The sequence below is a fragment of the Armigeres subalbatus genome, chromosome 3 (genome assembly GCF_024139115.2).
Source record: "Armigeres subalbatus isolate Guangzhou_Male chromosome 3, GZ_Asu_2, whole genome shotgun sequence".
NCBI lineage: Eukaryota > Metazoa > Arthropoda > Insecta > Diptera > Culicidae > Armigeres > Armigeres subalbatus.
The window spans coordinates 66,502,903-66,523,724 of record NC_085141.1 but is presented as its reverse complement, the minus strand read 5'-3'; the positions used below and the strand labels follow the sequence as shown (position 1 = coordinate 66,523,724).

Below are 20,822 nucleotides of genomic sequence, written 5' to 3'. Positions count from 1 at the left end.
GGTACATGCGCTCTAATCGTTACAACTTGGGACATCTTCAAAGCGGAAATCAAACAAGACTTCTTACTTGAACTACTCGGAGATTGTGAAGCAGAACCTGTACTAACGATTGCAAGGTCCAAATGAATCATTAACAAGGTTCTACAGAGACCTAGTAGTGGCGTTCGAAATAGTGGAACCAGAAATATCAGAGTCAGAGAACACGGACACGGACTTCTCTCCAATTGCTTCGGCCTCCCGATCGGCGAGTATCCGTGAAGTCGTATGGCAGTATGCAAAGATTTCGAAGTTTCTGTTCTTATGCACAAGGGGGCGAGTTCCAATAACACGAGTCCTAGTAATCCGGCATGAGAATTCAACACTTTACCAACCCGTAATCAATAGATGGAACAGTGGAAGGCCTCCATTAAGTCGGCAAGCGTACGTCTCAGTCCGGGTCAACATGGTAGAACATAATCAAGAGGTCGAAGAAAAATTGGATCTGGTGAGCATAAGGGGAAGAGAAGCGTTTCAACAGGACATTGCTTATCGGAACGAAAAAAGAGGTAAGTGCCATTCGGGGGCAGAATAATTGGAGCGGAATATTGGCGTCCGACACCTCAGTGAACCAGTCGGGTAGGAATATAACACGGGAGACTCCAATAGTGGCAGTATGCTGGTAATGTGAAAACACTGGACACACTTATTTCAGATGTCCTAATCCAAAACGCTACTTGTTTTGCTACAGCTGTGAGAAGAAAGGATGCACAACGCGCAACTGTAAAGCCTGCATCTTACGCTGGAGACAGATAGACACACAGAACGAACTTCCGTTTTCGGAAAACCGAAACTGGGAGAACGCACAGTAAAGGTGGTGGGATCTTTCCTTTGCTACGTAATATTCCAGCTTTTTGTAAGGCAGATTCTATCATAATTGACACAGAAAATAACGATTATCAATCATACGCAGCTATTAGAATCCTAGGAAGAAAATTACGAGGTCTGTTGGACAGCGGCGCAACCTGCAGTCTTATAGGAGGATCTCTGGCCTAAATAGTAGACGAACTGGGACTTCCAAAATTTCCGGTTGAAGGGGAAGTGAAGACGGTGGACAACTCGCCACACAAAGTCTCGTTTTTCTCCCACGTGCCAATCGCCTATAATCAGGGAATATTTTTTTCTTGGATGCGCACGCGAAACAAGCGACAAAAGAGAACCAACTACAAAGCTTGGTTTTTGTCGGAGATAATAATGACAAAGATCCGAAAAGTTTTGTCAGCAACAAAAAAGAAGACAATTTTGTTGCTGACTTTTCATCCCGTTATTTTGCATTATTTTTTTATTATCAGACTAAGGCCGGAGTGGCCTGTGCTGCACATAAAAGTCTTCTCCATTCAGCTCGGTCCATGGCTGCACTTCGCCAACCACGCAGTCTGCGGAGGGTCCGCAAATCGTCCTCCACCTGATCGATCCACCTTGCCCGCTGTGCACCTCGCCTTCTTGTTCCCGTCGGATCATTGTAGAGAACCATTTTCACCGGATTACTGTCCGACATTCTGGCTACGTGCCCGGCCCACCGCAGTCTTCCGAATTTCGCGGTGTGAACGATGGATGGTTCTCCCAACAGCTGATGCAACTCGTGGTTCATTCGCCTCCTCCACGTACCGTCCGCCATCTGCACCCCACCATAGATGGTACGCAACACTTTCCTTTCAAAAACTCCCAGTGCACGTTGGTCCTTCACGAGCATCGTCTAGGTCTCGTGCCCGTAGAGAACTACCGGTCTTATAAGCGTTTTGTAGATAGTCAGTTTGGTACGGCGGCGAACTCTATTCGATCGGAGCGTCTTACGGAGTCCAAAGTACGTGCGATTTCCAGCCACTATGCGCCTCCGAATTTCTCTGCTGGTATCGTTATCGGCGGTCACCAGTGAGCCCAAGTACACGAATTCTTCAACCACCTCGATTTCGTCACCACCGATAGAAACTCGTGGTGGGTGGCTTACATTGACCTCTCTTGAGCCTCTTCCTATCATGTACTTCGTCTTCGACGTATTGATGACTAGTCCAATCCGTTTAGCTTCGCTTTACAGTCTGATGTAGGCTTCCTCCATCCTCTCAAAGTTACGTGCCATGATATCAATGTCGTCGGCGAAACCAAATAACTGGACGGACTTCGTGAAAATCGTACCACTCGTGTCAATCCCTGCCCTTCGTATTACTTCCTCAAAAGCGATGTTGAATAGCAGACACGAAAGACTATCACCTTGCCGTAACTACGCGTTTCGAAGGGACTCGAGAATGCCCCTGAAACTCAAACTACGCACATCACCCGCCTTGATCAACCGTATCAGTTTATCCGGAAATCCGTTTTCGAGCATTAGCTGCCATAGTTGGTCCCGATCGATTGTATCATATGCGGCTTTGAAGTCGATAAATAGATGATGTGTGGGCACGTTGTATTCGCGGCATTTCTGCAATACCTGACGTATGGCGAACACCTGGTCTGTGGTAGAGCGTTCACCCATAAATCCCGCCTGGTACTGCCCCACGAACTCTCTTGCAATTGGTGTTAGTCGGCGGCATATTTGGGAGAGTACCTTGTAGGCGGCGTTCAGCAATGTGATTGCGCGGTGGTTGTTACAATCCAGCTTATCGCCCTTTTTGTAGATGGGACACACGACACCTTCCATCCACTCCTGCGGCAGAACCTCATCCTCCCAAACCTTGGTAATCACCCAGTGCAGCGCTCTAGCCAGTGCCTCACCACCGTGTTTAAACAGCTCTCCTGGTAGTTGGTCAACTCCAGGGGCTTTGTTGTTTTTCAGCCGGCCGATCTTCTCCTGGATTTCCTGGATATTCGGAGCCGGAAGTCGCATGTCCTGCGCGCGTGCTCCTAGGTTCATTACCATACCGCCACCGTTGTCTGCCATATCGCCATTCAGGGGCTCTTCGTAGTGCTGCCGCCACCTTTGAATCACCTCACGCTCGTTTGTAAGAAGGTTCCCGTTTATGTCCTTACACATATCGGGCTGTGGCACGTGGCCATTACGTGAACGGTTCAACTTCTCATAGAACTTTCGTGCGTTATTAACGCGGTACAGTTCCTCCTCTTCACGGTCTCGATCTTCCTGCTGGCGCTTTTTCCTCCGGAAAATCGAGTTTTGTCTGTTCCGCGCCCGTTTGTATCGTGCCTCGTTCGCCCTCGTGCGGTGTTGCAGCAATCTCGCCCATGCTGCATTTTCTCCTCAACTAACTGCTCACATTCGCCGTCATACCAGTCGTTTCTCTGATCCGGAGCCACCGTGCCTAGTGCAGCGGTTGCGGTGCTTCCAATGGCGGATAGAATATCTCTCCAGCCATCTTCAAGAGATGCTGCGCCTAGCTGCTCTTCCGTTGGGAGTGCCACTTCCAGCTGCTGCGCGTAGTCTTGGGCTAGCCTACCGTCTTGTAGCCGCCCAATGTTTAGCCGCGGCGGACGACTCCGACGCGTGTTGATCACCGTCGAGAGTTTTGAGCGCAGGCATACTGCAACGAGGTAGTGGTCGGATTCAATATTCGCACTGCGGTAAGTGCGTACGTTCGTGATGTCGGAGAAGAATTTACCGTCGATTAGAACGTGGTCGATTTGGTTTTCCGTTACTTGATTAGGTGATTTCCATGTGGCCTTGTGGATATTCTTGTGGGGGAAGAAAGTGCTTCGGACTACCATTCCGCGGGAGGCTGCAAAGTTTATGCATCGTTGGCCGTTGTCGTTCGATACGGTATGTAGACTATCCGGTCCGATGACCGGTCTATACATTTCCTCCCTTCCTACCTGTGCGTTCATGTCACCGATGACGATTTTGACGTCCCGCAGTGGGTATCCATCGTATGTCTGCTCCAGCTGCGCATAGAACGATTCTTTCTCGTCGTCGGATCTCCCTTCGTGTGGGCAGTGCACGTTGATGATGCTGAATGATGAGTTGAAGAAACGGCCTTTTATCCTCAGCTTGCACATCCTTGCGTTGATTGGCTACCACCCAATCACGCGTTGGCGCATCTTTCCCAGCACTATGAAGCCGGTTCCCAGCTCGTTGGTGGTGCCACAGCTTTGGTCCTGTCCACACTTTCTGTCCTGTCCAGCAGATTTCCTGCAGCGCTACGACATCAAAGTTGCGGGGATGTAATTCATCGTAGATTATCCTGTCGCAACCTGCGAAGCCTAGCGACTTGCAATTCCATGTTCCAAGCTTCCAATCGTGATCCTTTATTCGTCGCCTAGGTCATTGCCGATTGTATCGAGTCGTATTATCTTCTATGTCGTTCTTAATAGTTGTTTTTAAAGGTGGCTTATTGGGCCTGCGCAAACCTCCTGTCTCGTCGGAGGGCCGTCGTGTCAGGGCTGTTTAGCGTCCCACCTAACACCAGGACTTGGGCTTGTGCGCTTTGAGCGGCACACGGTCGCTTTGGCGGAGCCTACTTGCGGATTCATGCAGCTTTTTATAGAGGTTTAACAGGGCCCACTGTCAAACCCCACCACATCCTAGGCAGGCGCCACAACTCGCAGATGGCCTGGGGAGGGATCGTCAAGCCCTTGGACATAGTCCCTGCTGCCCCCATTTGCATTATCTCTACAGTAATTTTCGTTTTTTTGCTATCATAGTTTCTGAATATTTCCAATATTCGATAATCTAACTATGATTACAAAATTAGCATCGTATTCTTGGAAACATCAGAGCATGCAAGGCAAATGATTCTTGTCATATTATGTTTGGGTTCTGATACAGGCTTGTTGCGTGGTGCGTTTGTCAGTAACAAGCACTGTTGACGACAAAGGGTATATTATTAGGCGTTGCCTGCCTATAATAATAAAGTTGTAACTCTGCCCTTGCTATTTATTGAATCTATGCCACCTTTATGAATCCTTGGAATAGATTTTTGGCCGAAGTTTCGCATCAAACCAAAGATATTTGGAATCACTACCAGCAATAGGACAATTAAGTAATAGGGACATTAACGCGAGGAGAGCAAGATCAGATACAAGCAGCAATCCTAGATTTCATAACTTCGCAAACCAGTGTCGGTTGGGTAGAATCAACCTGTACTGCCATAAGATAGACACTGGTACCGCACCACCGTTTAAACAGAAATACTATCCCATGTCCAAATTCGTTCTGGATGACTAGAATAAAAAGTGGACAGAATGCTTGACCTGGGAGTGATAGAAGAAGCAGTTTGTAGCCCTTGGAATAATGCCACGGTGAAATATCCTATCCCTCAGATAGCGTCAATCGTTAACAACTTTAGCGGATTGAAATTCCTATCCTCAATCGACCCCTTAAGGAATAATCAAAACAGAAGACAGCGTTCACCATTCCGCAACGAGGGCATTACTAATTCACAGTGGTATCGTGGACTATCCGCAGCCAGTCAGGCCCTCTCGCGTGTTATGAATCATCTGTTCATCGACCTAGAGCCGAAAGCATTTGTTTACTTGGACGATCTAATATTGGCAACAGAAACCTTCCAAGAGCACCTGGAGCTACTCCTAAAGATCACTAGAAGGCTAAAAAGCGCTGGTCTGACAATTAATGCCGAGAAATCAGCCTTTTGCCGGAAAAGCTTGCAATATTTAGGCTACGTGCTGGATCAACAAGGCTGGCGCGTTGACGATGGGAAAGCTATACTGAGGATACTGGTCGTAAGATTTTCATACGACAAAACTTATGAGAATGTTTCATAAGAATTGAACTATGAAAATCTTAAGATCATATTTCGGTCAAATATATCTTTTTATTGGATATCCAACAAGACGATTCCTCGAAGCGTCGGTGGACGTGTGGTGTGATCATACGCCTCCTAATCACGACGTCCATGGATCGAAACCAGGTTACACTTTTTTAAACGAACTTGAAATTTTTCATAAGATTGTCGTATGAAATGCATTCCATTAGTGAATCGTACAAAAATCAATACATTATCGTGTGGCGAAATTTCAAAAGAGAATCGTATGATAGTCTTACAACAGACAAACAGACGTAACAACTTGAACATGTTTATGAAAATCCGTCGCCCACCTTCTCCACCACCATCTTGAGAGCATGTTACACGAAACAATGTTCCGTATAACATTGTCACCAGAAGGAGCTGGAGTGAAATGTCAAACTCGAAGGAATACGACCCTAACGCCTCTAGTTGTGAAACGCACAATCAATCAAATTTAAATTGATCGTTGAAGTCATGGTCGATGGCAATTTCTCTAGTGTTACGTCTGTTTGTCTGTAGTCTTACGACCAGTATCATCAGTGTATGTACCCTGATCGGCTGCTCGCTTCAGCCTTGATCTGGACCTAAGTCAGATTCCTGTCGGCTTCCTTTATTTCATGACAATCAAAGCTAATTGCCTATATTCTGGGTATTCCTTACCCTTTAAAGAGCGGGCATTCCAATTAAAAGTTTTCAAAAAATTATTTGGATCCATTAAAAACATTGTATTTGCTTTGAACATTGCATCAATCATGTGATGCAATTGTTCAGTTAGAAAATCAAAACCGGAAGTAGACATGCTACCTGAATCGTCAGTAGGACAGTTATTTTCCGTTGAAGGATGGGTATGACAATCATTCATCGGCTAATCTGAGATCCTATTAGAATTTCCCGTCATCAATTTTGCACGGGAATTCAAAACTTTATTGCGTGAAGGGCGTTCCCAGAAATTGGATTTGTGATTCATTGGAATCTTCCCTCACAGGACAAGCGTCCTTGGCGTGAGAGGTCCCACCACAAATCATGCATTTAGCATCCATGTGGCAATGTTTAGTTCCATGACCTTACTTTTGGCACTTACGGCACTGAGTAGGGTTTTGGAAATTTCCTCCAGGCCTGCGGAAATGTAACACGGACATGGGACATAATACAGGCCTTTTCCAAACTTTTGGTAAAGTGATTCAAATAAAATTATTGAGAAAGACCCCTCTGAGATGTACCAGAGACTTTTTTTTTATCCTAATTATTTGGACTGGTGCAAATCCAAGTAATTGAGATATTTCGATTTTAATCTCATCCAGTGATTTATCATCACTGGGTAGACCTTTCAAGACGACTTTGGACAATCGCCCAGGCGTACGTGAAAAATTTATGCCGCTTCTCAGTTAAATACTGAAGAAGACATTTGCGATCGTCAAAGGATCCCGACGAAACACAGCAGTCACCCTTCCTGGCAATCTGAAATGAAGTCATGATCCCCTGACGGTTACTCAAAATCTCATACAGAAAGCCAGACAACTCGGCAACAGCTACCACAATTGGCGGAATCCTTTGCTTCTTCGCATAAAGTGACTTACCTGGGCTAGAGGTAGATTCGATTTGCTCAATTTCGTCATGAATCAATTCGAACTGATTGCTCAGTTCGATAGGAGAAGAATTATTTCCAATGTTAAAGTTAGAAGGAATCTCTGAAATCTCCAGAAGGTATATCTCCATATCTGAATTATCCGCGCTTTGGCAGAACGGTCTTGAAACCTTGTTTCTTAGAAGGAAGTGGAGAATTCAGAGATCCCCCTTCCTCTTGTTTTTGTTAATGCTCATTGCTGAGCGTGGAGATGTGGTCTTCTAAAAGGGTTTTTTTTCGGACCGGTGTCTTTGAAGGATTTCCTCCGCTTGTCGGAATTATATTTTCGCAAACGGGTCCGTAAATAACGTAAAACGAAGGCACGGGTTCAAGCAAAAATCGTAACAGGGATCAGTAGGTACAAATAGCGCTGAGAAGCACTGTGGAAATTAAAAAGGTCTTCGGGTAGTATTAAAAACTTCCTTCAGCAAAGAGAACAGACAACCGACAATTTGCGAGAAGTAATGATTCTCCAAATATTACGAAAATTGCTGCAGTGCAATCTTCATATTGTTTGTTGTTGTGTAGTTTTCAGCGGTAATTCGGGCTCAAACTTTAAGATCAACAAAAGTGATTGTGAGATGCGTGCCAGTAGAACCTAACTTACCCGTATAAGGAAATTTAGCACCGCATTGACCCCTTTGGTTTCCCACTGGGTGCGAGGTCGTATCCGGAAGGGAGTGTTTTCCAAATTAATTGAAAAATCTCCTTGAGGACACGTTCCGGTATTGCTGTAGCAATCCCCAGCTGATCCGAATGCCTGGGGTTTCCCGGATCGGTCCGTAAACCGGGTGTCGTCTACTATCACCTGCAGGGTGTGAATATTTAGCCGAATTTTGCGATAGTGTGTTGCGCCGTAGTCTATGCTGTCGTCCACTCGATCCGCAGAGGACGGTCGACAGACTCCGGCTATCTCCGCTCGTTTATTGTTGTAGATGGCATAGTTTTCGACAAGTCCTAAGAAAAAATCTTATTTATAACCATCCTCTCCGACAGTGCACAAGCTTACCTGATTGTAACGTGAGATATTCGGTCGGCGCAATCGATGACATGTTGTGGCAGTAGATGCTTACCGATTGCCCTTTGACGGTTAAAGTGTACTCTCCATCAAGCCGCGTTCGTCGGTTTCGCTGGATGTCGTGACAGGAGTAACTTACCAGTTTACTGTACTTTGGTCTACAGTCCGGTGCTGGGTGACACTTTCGTTTACTGCTAGGTCGTGGCTGAGGACAGCGATTCGATTCTGTTTTCGTCAGTTCATCGTAACACTTAACATTTCGTCGTTGGAATCCATCGCACTTGCACTGCAATATTCACGAGAATATAAACATTATTAGATTCCACGTTGATAAAGTAAAATTGTATGTAGACACAAAAAAAAAGAATCCATTTGAAGTGGGTAGTATCCTTAAACAGTGTTTCCGTTAATGGTTGCACCTACTCTATTCCATCGTCCGGTGTTCCAGCTACAGGAGCTGTGCGTTTCACAAGGCTTCACATTGCTTGGTTTGTGTTTGAAATTGCAAACATTCGCAGTGTTTCGCCCATTGCTACAGGTAACATTGCGCGTCGCCAATCCAGCTCCGCAGCCAACCGAACACTGTATCGTGAGTTTTTGAGTTCAGGATTTTGTGGCAGTTGTTATCAGCAACAGCAGCAGCAGGAGCAGCAATATGCATCAGCAGGCATCGTCAGTGCGCAGTATGGTAGGCGAGTATGTGATGGACGTTGAATGACCGACATATACACAAGGATCATACGTGGGTAAACAGATGAAGTGGATGGTAAGGATCGTTGTGAATGGTTGTGATTTGGCGTATTACAATGTGGCATATGGGAAAGAAATAGAAATACAATAGAATTAGGATACTGCTAGTAGAACATGGTGCCTTAGCTATGTGTAAATATTGACTTTGCAAAATAATAAAACAAGCCCACCTTTGACCAATCAGATACCTCCCACCGAAACTGGCAAGGTTTACATTTGCGAACTAACTTCTCTGCCGATGGCATCTTTGCGTTGGCACATAGCTTGGCATCGACTTTACGGCCGGTTTTGACCGGACGCGGGTTCTCTTTAGACTTCTTGAATAGACGCATACATACACGTTCACCGACTCGATAGCCGTCGCCACCACCGCACGTCACATTACACTAAAACAAGCAGCAAAAACGACGACATTTGCCGAGAGAGAAAAGGACAAAAAATGTTCAAAGCGGTTAACAGGTGCAGGTTTAGATGAATTCGGTAGGGAATTGGAAAGTTAAGGTATTCAGGGATAGTTACAGGCTTCCAGTTAGCAATCCTCCATTTGAATTCACAACACGATTCCACTTCTGGCAGTTTCTCGTTCAAAGGGCATTCGTTATTGGGATTTCCACGATGGTCTATGCATTGCATTTTACGATAGCGCTTGCAATCGTCATTGCACTAGAACGAGAGAAAAACAAAAGAAGAGTCTTAGGAATCGCGATTCCAAGCTATAGTTTACTGTATTGCACACCATGCATAACATGAATAATTGACTTGTAATTTGCTTACGAATGATGCGATTGTTGATATGATTGAGGGATACTGTATACTGCAGTTCGTTTTTGATAATAGATACAATCAAACATTGATTTTGAATGGTGTAAGATCAACACGCTTGAAAGAAATCAAAGAGTTCACCGAAATGTTAACAGCAGAGCTGTTCGGAAAATAATTTGAAAATTTTGGGTGAACGAGTTCTATCGAGGCATTCTGATTGATGAAACCAGTTAAGCACGCATCCTACCGTAGTTCTTAGAGAGTGGCTAAGAGACAAAACCTTGAATCAAGGCTTCATTTTCATGACTTATGTGCAATAATTATTCTTTATATTAAGGTCACTCCTGACGGAATCCAAGATTAAAAGTGCTCGCGTTTTCGGGGGCACACCACTCGATTCAGAGGCGGCGCACAACTGTCATTTTTGTTGATTTAGCTTTGCTGCGTCGCAGCATGCATAAAGTAATAAAATGACAGTTGTGCGTTGCTTCCGTATCGAGTGGTGTGCCCCCGAAAACGCGAGCACCTTCAATCTTGGATTCCGTCAGGAGTGACCTTAAACGCATATCTCTACAAAATAAACCCGTTCTATAGCCGTATTAATGACATACGCCGGAATGAGCAGCTAAAATAACCTAAACCTAAATCCTTACCTCGTTCATCCTGAAATTAGCTTTTTTCTAACCTTGACCCGACACGAGTATTTTGGTCTATTTTTCTCCCCTACTTATTGTTATTGATAAGTTGATATCAACTGTAAAATGTAATATCATACTTCAGAATCGTGACTCCGTAATGTATCACATACGACTGAGCCTGTCAAATGAACGAACTGGTTGGAAACATAATTTTGATTAGTCAAATAAACCCTACAGAGCTGACCCATAACAGTTTACTGAGTGTACACTGTACATGCATATAGATCTTCTTCTTCTTCGATGGCTCTATATTCCAACTGGAACTTTGTCTGCTTTTCAACTTAGTATTCTATAAGCATTTTCTTAGTTATTAAATAATTGAAAGCTTTTCTATGCCCGCCATTGCATGAGTATGTATGTTGTGTGGCAAGTACAATGGATATACTATGCCCGATAACGGTACCAGCAGAGAAATTCGGAGGCGAATAGTGGCTGGAAATCGCACGTACTTTGGACTCCGCAAGACGCTCCGTTCGAATAGAGTTCGCCGCCGTACCAAACTGACTATCTACAAAACGCTTATAAGACCGGTAGTTCTCTACGGACACGAGACCTGGATGATGCTCGTGGAGGACCAACGCGCTCTGGGAGTTTTTGAAAGGAAAGTGTTGCGTATCATCTATGGTGGGGTGCAGATGGCGGAAGGTAGTGGAGGAGGCGAATGAACCACGAGTTGCATCAGTTGTTGGGAGAACCATCCATCGTTCACACCGCGAAAATCGGAAGACTGCGGTAGGCCGGGCACGTAGCCAGAATGTCGGACAGTAATCCGGTGAAAATGGTTCTCGACAATGATCCGACGGGAACAAGAAGGCGAGGTGCACAACGGGCAAGGTGGATGGATCAGGTGGAGGACGATTTGCGGACCCTCCGCCGACTGCGTGGTTGGCGAAGTGCAGCCATGGACCGAGCTGAATGGAGAAGACTTTTATGTGCAGCACAGGCCACTCCGGCCTTAGTCTGATAATAAATAAATAAATAAATATGCCCAGGGTGACGAGAAAGTTTCTAACCCGAAAACATCCTAGACCGGACCGAGAATCGAACTCGCCATCTCCGGATTGGCAATCCTACGCCTTTGCTCGCAAGGCCACTGGAGACCCATATAGATCAAATCTTCAGAAAATATCATTATTCCTACACTGATAATTTCCGATGCATTGATTTTATCGCGAAATTCAGCAAACTCATTGTGTGTGATAATATTGAAAGAGTAATCTCAACTCCTAGTTTTTTTGTGTCTTTTGCACGATTTGTTTTTTTTTTAATTTTGTAGCGGGCGTAAGGGCTGTGGATGACTTTATATGAATGAATGAATTTTGACTGCGCAATATTTTTAAATTTTTATTTATAATAATCGTGTATAAAGTCTTTTCCTCATACCAAAATCAATCGCACCATTACAAATTACTAATTAAGCCACTTTTCCTTGATTTAGCTACTATTTTTTTGAAACCAAAAAAAACGGATAGGAATGCAAAAACTATGAACTGCCAATTGTAAATTTGGATCGAAGGTGTTGTTTAATATGAATGACTATTGTTTTAATGCATGATTTCGAATATCGTTTCGTGTTATTGATATGATTGAAATGAAAGAGTCACAGGTAATAAATTGTTTTAAAAATATATTCATTGAATATTTTGGATTGCTTAAGGCGACATTGTATTTTAACCTTGAATTGTAAAACGGTGATTTTTTGCTGAAATGGAATTATTTCCGGACGGCTGGTGTCATCAGTAAATAGAATAAGGTCTAATATATCTACAAGTCACATCAGCTCAACGAAATGGTTTGTTCACAGCAAGAAATCGCTTTAAGGACATTCCTCACGGAATTCAAATTCGCGTTTTCAAGGGCACACCACTCAATACGGAAGCAACGCACAACTGTCATTTTTATTATTCCACGCAATCTGCGACGCAACAAAGCTGAAACAATAAAAATGACAGTTGTGCGTTGCTTCCGTATCGAATGGTACTTCTTTGGTATACTTTGAAAATTGGATTCCTTGAGGATCATCCTTAAGTCAATATCGCTCTTTTGAAAACAACCCAAAGCTTTCGTATTGCTCTATCTCTCCTGTTATATAATTTTTGATTATTTGTGTGGGATTACAAGCGAAGATGTTAATAAACCATTGAAATTTTCTGTAGCATATTATGTAAGTTAAAAGCTTGCACTATGAATTACAAATGAAGAGCATTTTAGTTGCATTCAGCGGAAAATTTGAAGCGTTTGGGTAAACAAAATTAAAATATATCATAACGACTGGTTACTGGTTCTGATGTGTCCATTATACGATAGAAAATAATTGACAACTAGCTAAATGAACCCTGCCTTGATCAGAATTTCGCGATTCAAATATCAAAATCTGATTTGCTTGCAGCGCTGCTTTTTGGGTTTCGTCATAACTCATTGAAGGTTCCTCCAAACACAAGCGACGTGATTCTGTCGCCGTTGGTATGGAAGCGTCAATTGAACATTGCCTGCAGCGACGCAACAATAGAGTCGCGGCGACGAGTTGTCGCCGTCGCGCCGATGAAATCGCTTAGGTCTGGGGGAGCCTTAAATGTTTAGTTTAAAAGCCGAACCGCGACAATCACAAGTGATTCAAAACTTCAACTCCTTGTAATTTGTATTTTCTTGATTGAATATTGATGGTAAGGATTGATCGTGGATCGTTGAAGTAGGGACACGGCAGGTATTTTCGTCCGTTCGTCATAGTCTCGAAAACCAATAAAAGAGACGCTTTTTTGTAAAACTCATACGTACCAAATCGTAAGCTCAGGAGAAACGTTCTGCTATAGTGGAGTTCTAGCAAATGTACGTTGCTTTCGTTGGTTTTAGCCCCTATGACGATGGACGGAAATACCTGCCGTGTCCCTATATGTTGATCAGGAGATTAAAATAGCTTGTTCAATGTTCCCCTTCTTATACATGTTCACTGTTCAACTGCAGCAGCAAAAATATTTAGTTTCTCAATTATCGTAAGGCGAGCACTAAGGCTCTGCCTCATTTGGAGAATTAAACCTTAAAGTGACAGCTCGAAAATCAAAAATTCACCCGGCAATAAGAATGGCTGGTGCTACCCAGCAATACCAATAAGACATAGTTCACAAATGATTCGATATCTGTCAAAAGTAATCTTGCTCTACGAGCAGGGTTGTTTGATAATTATTGAACTGAAACTTTTAAGTTTAATTTGAGTTTAATTCTCCAAACGAGACAGACCCCAAGTAAGTCTTATTCTAATTAATTCCACCACTGTGTTATCCACACAGACGCGTAACCAACGCGACCCCAATAGTAGATAAGTAAGACCCTAACAGTAAGGCCGTTTTCAGTGTCTCGTATTTGACATGTCTTGCGCTCTTCTACGAGACACTGAACACGGCCTTACTGCTGGAGTTGGAATGCGTGCCTGTATAGATAACGAAGTAGTGGAATTAAATGGAATAGTCTCGAAGCAGACGTGAAGACATTCCACTAAAAAAGCCTAGATATTGTTTATTTCAGAAAATTCCCTCAACCCTTTCAGGACGGATAGTAATCTTTCCTCCAATCTTTTGAATATAATTTTTTAAATACTGATCCTATGTCTGAAGACCTTTTTTCCAAAAACATTCGTGAGCGGCTATTGAGCACTGCAGCTGCCATCTTCCCGTTCACTGTGAATTGGTTATAATATCTGCTGAATATCGATACACATCTTGTGCGAACAGATTGCGTGGCCGGTAATAAAGTTAATCAGTTCAGTGCGTGTTGGCTCTTGTTTCGGACGGCCGAACGATCGCGCGATTTGCCGAAATTTTGTGTTTTGCATTCCGCGGCTGGTAATAAAGTTAATAAGTTCAGTGCGTGTTGGCTCTTGTTTCGGACGGCCGAACGATTGCGCGATTTGCCGAAATTTTGTGTTTCGCATTGCGCGGCCGGTAATAAAGTTAATTAGTTCAGTGCGTGTTGGCTCTTGTTTCGGACGGCAGAACGATCCCGCGATTTGTCAAAATATTGTGTTCTGCATTGCGCGGCCGTCAGTGCTAGAGATGTCGTAAAATCCCGATTAATCGATTGGTTACTAATCGATTACTCTTGATTCTTGTCGATTATTGAATCGATTAATCATTTTATAGTAATCGATTCAAAATTAATCGATTATCACAACGATGAATCGATTAATAGAAATAATGAATTAATTTTCGACATCCTTATGATGTCGTAAAATTCTGATTAATCGATTAGTAACTAATCGATTACTCACGATTCCTCTCGATTATTGAATCGATTAATCGTTGGGTAATAATCGATTCAACATTAATCGATTATCACAACGATGAATCGATTAATAGAAGTAATCGATTAATTTGCGACATCTCTAGTCAGTGCTTGTTTTGTCGTGTTTCTGCTCAGTAAGCAGATAGTTCGCGCGGCCGAGTGAGTAAACAATTGGTGCGTGATCGGACGTGTTTCAGGTAGGATTTAGAGCATTCGTAAAATCCGAGTTTTTGGTTCTGATTATAATGTTCGGTGAATAAGTGTGCGTGTTTTGTAAATAATGCGAAACATTTGTAAAATCCAGGTTACTTTGTCCTCCTTTGGACGGTTCGTAAGTAAATTGATGAATATATTTTATTATTTTTTCAGCATATACTGTTATTGACAAACGCTCTATATTGTCGAATAGAGCTCCCTATTATTCACCTTACCCACTAACACAAATTTTCCTTCCCGAGACATCTATGAAGGTAGTATGAGTTCCCTGCATCTTCACTAGTAGATGTTGAACTAACATTCCTTCCTGTCCTTCCGTGATTGTAAGGACGTGTCCAGGTATCCATTCCTAAGAACCAATTTGCGACAATATACAGTAGATTGCTCAATTGAGCATTTTTTAGCCACCCACGATTTGTACAATCACATATGCTATGCTATGCTATGCTAATATCGATACACATCTAGTGCGAACACTAACATTGCTATTTCTTTAGAATATGATACACATTATGAAACAAGACTACGCAAGTGGCATTGGGGTAATAAAGGTTTGCATGAATTACAATGAATTGATGAATAAATTTTCTTGATATATTAGACAATATCTAAAGAAACAAACAGAAATAACGAGATCGAAAAGTTTTCAAAATATCGGGATGCTTCTAAGCCGCAAATGGTGTTCAAGATTTTAAAAGTCAACTGGTGATTGTCGTTCATTCATTAACTGGTAAGTATTCCGGAACCATCTAATTATGATTTATATTTTTTCAAAGCGGAGGTTGTTCTATTTCTTGAATCCGCTGAAATCGTTTGCATATTCTAAATGCAAAGCCAAGACTCTCAAGACAAACAAAATTAAACCTTCCATACAAAAAGTGTTACGAGGGGGAGTGTGGGGGTCCAAAATCACCAAATTAAGTGTTAAGTAATTTTAGAAAGAACCCTCTTATTACAAGTAAAAACATTCCATTCCACATTCCAAAGCTCAAAATAATTCTCTGATATATATTCGCAAAAATTGTTTTCAAGGAAACAAGGGTCTTACGGAGTCTGTAATACAGACCACAGAGGACAGTGTATGTATGGCTCATTTTCAACGAACAGATGGAGACGCGTGGTACAACAAATTTGTTGCTACATACTGAGAAACATAAGGGGGGTCCCGTGGCTTAATCGGCTACACGTCCGCTTTATAAGCGGATGGTCATGGGTTCGATTCCCAGCCCCCCCATCAACCTCTCGTCAATCGCCAGAAGTGCAGCAGCAGTACGGCGTAATGGGGAACGCGTCTGACCAGCACAGCTACCTGACGGCGACTGACAAACTGATCCTCTTTTCGGAGACATACCTCCACCGGACTCGATACATGGCAAACGGAACAAAGCATCTACATGGACTCACGATATGGACGAACGAACGGACGATGATATGGACAATAGGTAATCTAAAAATAGATTCTGTGTGGATTCTAAGCGACGAGAATACCACAGTAGATCTCGGCACAGTAGCGGTCGTCGAACACAGAGTGCCCACTAAATAAAAAAAAATACTGAGAAACATTATTGCACTTTTGGAATCAACTTCTTCTTTTTATTAAATGGCTCTACATTTCAACTGGAACTTGGCCTGCGTTTCAACTTTTATTAGTGTTTTTATCAGCATTTCCACAGTTTATACTTAAATACTTATCTGTGCCGGCCATATGCCCATGGAGCTGAGAAATCGAACTCGCCATCTCTGGACCGGATTGGGAATTCTGCAGTTTTTTCTCGCAAGGCTAGCTAAATCCACATGGCAATCGGTAGGTACTCAAATTTTCGCAAGAATGTGAGAGAAATTTCTACAAATCATTGGATTAAATAAATATTTTTGAGATATCATTCTTGGAATTTTGTTGAAATATCTTGAATCGACGCGTCATACCTGTTTTTCCAATCTTATGAAATTTTATACTTCTTTATACCGAAAATTGTTTTAAATTTTCCAAGAAATTTTCCCCAATTTGAACGGAATTTGCACGGAACATTATTACCGTCGTCGAAGGTGACAATGGGTCAAATGGGGGTGAGAATGGGTCTCTGTTTCAGATACATGGAATGCTTGTAAAATAGATTTAATGTATTTAAGGACAAGAAAACTAAATTATAAGAGACCCTTTTTAACGAATTTGTTATCCTCCACATTGTCGGTAATGCGCTCACCTATTCTCACCCTCTACACCCATTGTCACCCCTGACGGCGGTACTCCGAATTTTCTCCGGGAAAAGATACTCAATTGATCTTTTTTCATACTTTTATAAATTTCCTCGGGAAAATCCTTTGAATGTACGCAAGTTTTTGTCAATCTGTAAGTGAAGATCTTCGGGGACAGCAGGGACTATGTTCAAGGGCTTGACGATCCCTCCCCAGGCCATCTGCGAGTTGTGGGCCTTGCCTAGGATGTTGTGGGATTTGACAGTGGGCCCTGTTAAACTCCTATAAAAAGCTGCATGTATCCGCAAGTAGGCCCTACCAAAGCGACCGTGTGCCGCTCAAAACAAACAAGCCCAAGTCCTGATGTCAGGTGGGACACAAAACAGACCTGACACGACGGCCCTCCGAGGAAACAGGGGTTCGCGCAGGCCCAATAGGCCGCCTGTAAAACCAATAATTACGAGCAATATAAGAGATAATACGACTCGATATAATCGGCAAAGACCTAGGCGACGAATAAAGGATCACGATTGGAAGCTTGGAACATGGAACTGCAAGTCGCTAGGCTTCGCAGGTTGCGACAGAATGATCTGCGATGAATTACATCCCCGCAACTTCGACGTCGTGGCGCTGCAGGAGATTTGCTGGACAGGACAGAAAGCGTGGAAAAGCGGGCATCGAGCGGCTACCTTCTATAAATACTGTGGCACCACCAACGAGCTGGTAACCCCCTTCATAGTGCTGGGTAAGATGCGCCAACGTGTGATTGGGTGGCAGCCAATCAACGGAAGGATGTGCAAGCTGATGATAAAAGGCCTTATCTTCAACTGTAGCATCATCAACGTGCACTGCCCACACGAAGGGAGATCCGACGACAAGAAAGAAGCGTTCTATGCGCAGCTGAAGCAGACATACGATGGATGCCCACTGCGGGACGGCAAAATTGTCATAGGTGACATGAACGCTCAGGTAGGAAGGGAGGAAATGTATAGACCGGTCCTCCCGCGGAATGGTAGTCCGAGGCACCTTTTTTCCCCGCAAAAATATTTACAAGGCCATCACCTAACCAAGAAACAGAAAATCAAATCGACCACATTCTTATCGACAGTAAATTCTTCTCTGGCATCACGAACGTCCGCACTTACCGTAGTACCAATATTGAATCAGACCACTACCTCGTTGAAGTATGCCTGCGCTCAATATTCTCAACGGTGTACAACACGCATCGAAGTCGAACGCCGCCGGCTTAAGATTGGGCGGCTGCAAGACGGGAGACTATTTTCGATCCGCCATTGGTAGCACTACAACCGCTGAACTTGGCACGGTGCCCCCGGATCGGAGAAACGACTGGTATGACAGCGAATGTGAGCAGTTCGTGGAAGAGAAGAATGCAGCATGGGGGATATTGCTGCAACACCGCACGAGGGCGAACGATATAAACGGGCGCGGATCAGACAAAACTCGATTTCTCGGAAGAAAAAGCACCAGCAGGAAGATCGACACCGTATAAAGACGGAGCAACTGTACCGCGCTAATAACACACGAAAGTTTTACGAGAAGTTGAACGGTTCACGTAAGGGCCACGTGTCACAGCCTGATATGTGTAAGGACATAAACGGGAACCTTGTTACGAACGAGCGTGAGGTGATCCAAAGGTGGCGGCAGCATTACGAAGAACACCTGAATGGCGATGTGGCAGACGAAGATGGCGGTATGGTGATGAACCTGGGAGGACGCGCGCAGGACATAATTTTACCAGCTCCGGATCTACAGGAAAGCCAGGCGGAGATTGGCTAGCTGAAGAACAACAAAGCTCCTGGGATTGACCAACTACCAGGAGAGCTATTCCCATCTATATCCACAAAAAGGGCGATAAGCTGGATTGTAGAAACTACCACACAATCACATCGCTGAACACCGTCTACATGGTACTCTCCCAAATTTTATGCCGTCGATTAGCACCAATTGCAAGATAGCTCGTGGGGCAGTACCAGGCGGGTTCTATGGGCGAACGCTCCACCACGGACCAGGTGTTCAACATTCACCAAACGTACCCACACATCATCTTTTCATCGACCTCCGTAGACTGCGTGGTTGCCGACGTGTAGCCATGGACCGAACCGAATTGAGAAGACTCTTATGTACCGCACAGACCACTTCGGCCTTAGTCTGAATAAATAAATAATAATACAATTGGTTCCAATGACCATAGGGGCAACAGGGACTATGTCCAAGGGCTTGACGATCCCTCCCCAGGCCATCTGCGAGTTGTGGTGCCTGCCTAGGATGTGGTGGGGTTTGACAGTGGGCTCTGTTAAACCTCTATAAAAAGCTGCATGTATCCGCAAGTAGGCTCCGCCAAAGCGACCGTGTGCCGCTCAAAGCGCACAAGCCCAAGTCCTGGTGTTAGGTGGGACGCTAAACAGCCCTGACACGACGGCCCTCCGACGAGACAGGAGGTTTGCGCAGGCCCAATAAGCCGCCTTTAAAAACAACTATTACGAACGACATAGAAGATAATACGACTCGATACAATCGGCAACGACCTAGGCGACGAATAAAGGATTACGATTGGAAGCTTGGAACATGGAACTGCAAGTTGCTAGGTTTCGCAGGTTGCGACAGGATAATCTGCGATGAATTACATCCCCGCAACTTCGATGTCGTAGCGCTGCAGGAAATCTGCTGGACAGGACAGAAAGTGTGGAAAAGCGGGCATCGAGCGGCTACCTTCTACCAAAGCTGTGGCACCACCAACTCGTTGGGAACCGGCTTCATAGTGCTGGGAAGGATGCGCCAACGCGTGATTGGGTGGCAGCCAATCAACGCAAGGATGTGCAAGCTGAGGATAAAAGGCCGTTTCTTCAACTATAGCATCATCAACGTGCACTGCCCACACGAAGGGAGATCCGACGACGAGAAAGAAGCGTTCTATGCGCAGCTGGAGCAGACATACGATGGATGCCCACTGCGGGACGTCAAAAACGTCATCGGTGACATGAACGGTCAGGAAGGAAGGGAGGAAATGTCTAGATCGGTCATCGGACCAGATAGTCTGCATACCGTATCGAACGACAACGGCCAACGATGGATAAACTTTGCAGCCTCCCGCGGAATGTTAGTCCGAAGCACTTTCTTCCCCCGCAAGAATATCCACAAGGCCACATGGAAATCACCTAATCAAGTAACGGAAAACCAAATCGACCACGTTCTAATCGACGGTAAATTCTTCTCCGACATCACGAACGTTCGCACTTACCGCAGTGCGAATATTGAATCCGACCACTACCTACCACAACCCGTCGGAGTCGTCCGCCGCGGCTGAACAGTGGGCGGCTACAAGACGGTAGACTAGCCCAAGAATACGCGCAGCAGCTGGAAGTGGCACTCCCAACGGAAGAGCGCCGCGGCTAAACATTGGGCGGCTACAAGACGGTAGACTAGCCCAAGAATACGCGCAGCAGCTGGAAGTGGCACTCCCAACGGAAGAGCAGCTAGGCGCAGCATCTCTTGAAGATGGCTGGAGAGATATTCTATCCGCCATTGGAAGCACCGCA

The 20,822-nt window shown here is 44.3% G+C and overlaps 1 protein-coding gene across 4 annotated transcripts in view; it reads right to left on the bottom strand.

Annotated features, from left to right (window-relative positions):
* The window catches only part of LOC134219229 (A disintegrin and metalloproteinase with thrombospondin motifs 1), a 740,918-nt gene that overhangs the window by 5,315 nt on the left and 714,781 nt on the right, over positions 1-20,822 (bottom strand). For all 4 annotated transcript variants that reach the window (XM_062697927.1, XM_062697929.1, XM_062697930.1 and 1 more), the window contains 5 exons: positions 9,638-9,781; positions 9,289-9,504; positions 8,792-8,950; positions 8,360-8,654; positions 7,958-8,307 (listed from right to left, as the gene is read on the bottom strand). In XM_062697927.1, coding sequence (XP_062553911.1) covers positions 7,958-8,307; positions 8,360-8,654; positions 8,792-8,950; positions 9,289-9,504; positions 9,638-9,781 — 1,164 coding nt within the window. The remainder of the gene's footprint in view (positions 1-7,957; positions 8,308-8,359; positions 8,655-8,791; positions 8,951-9,288; positions 9,505-9,637; positions 9,782-20,822) is intronic.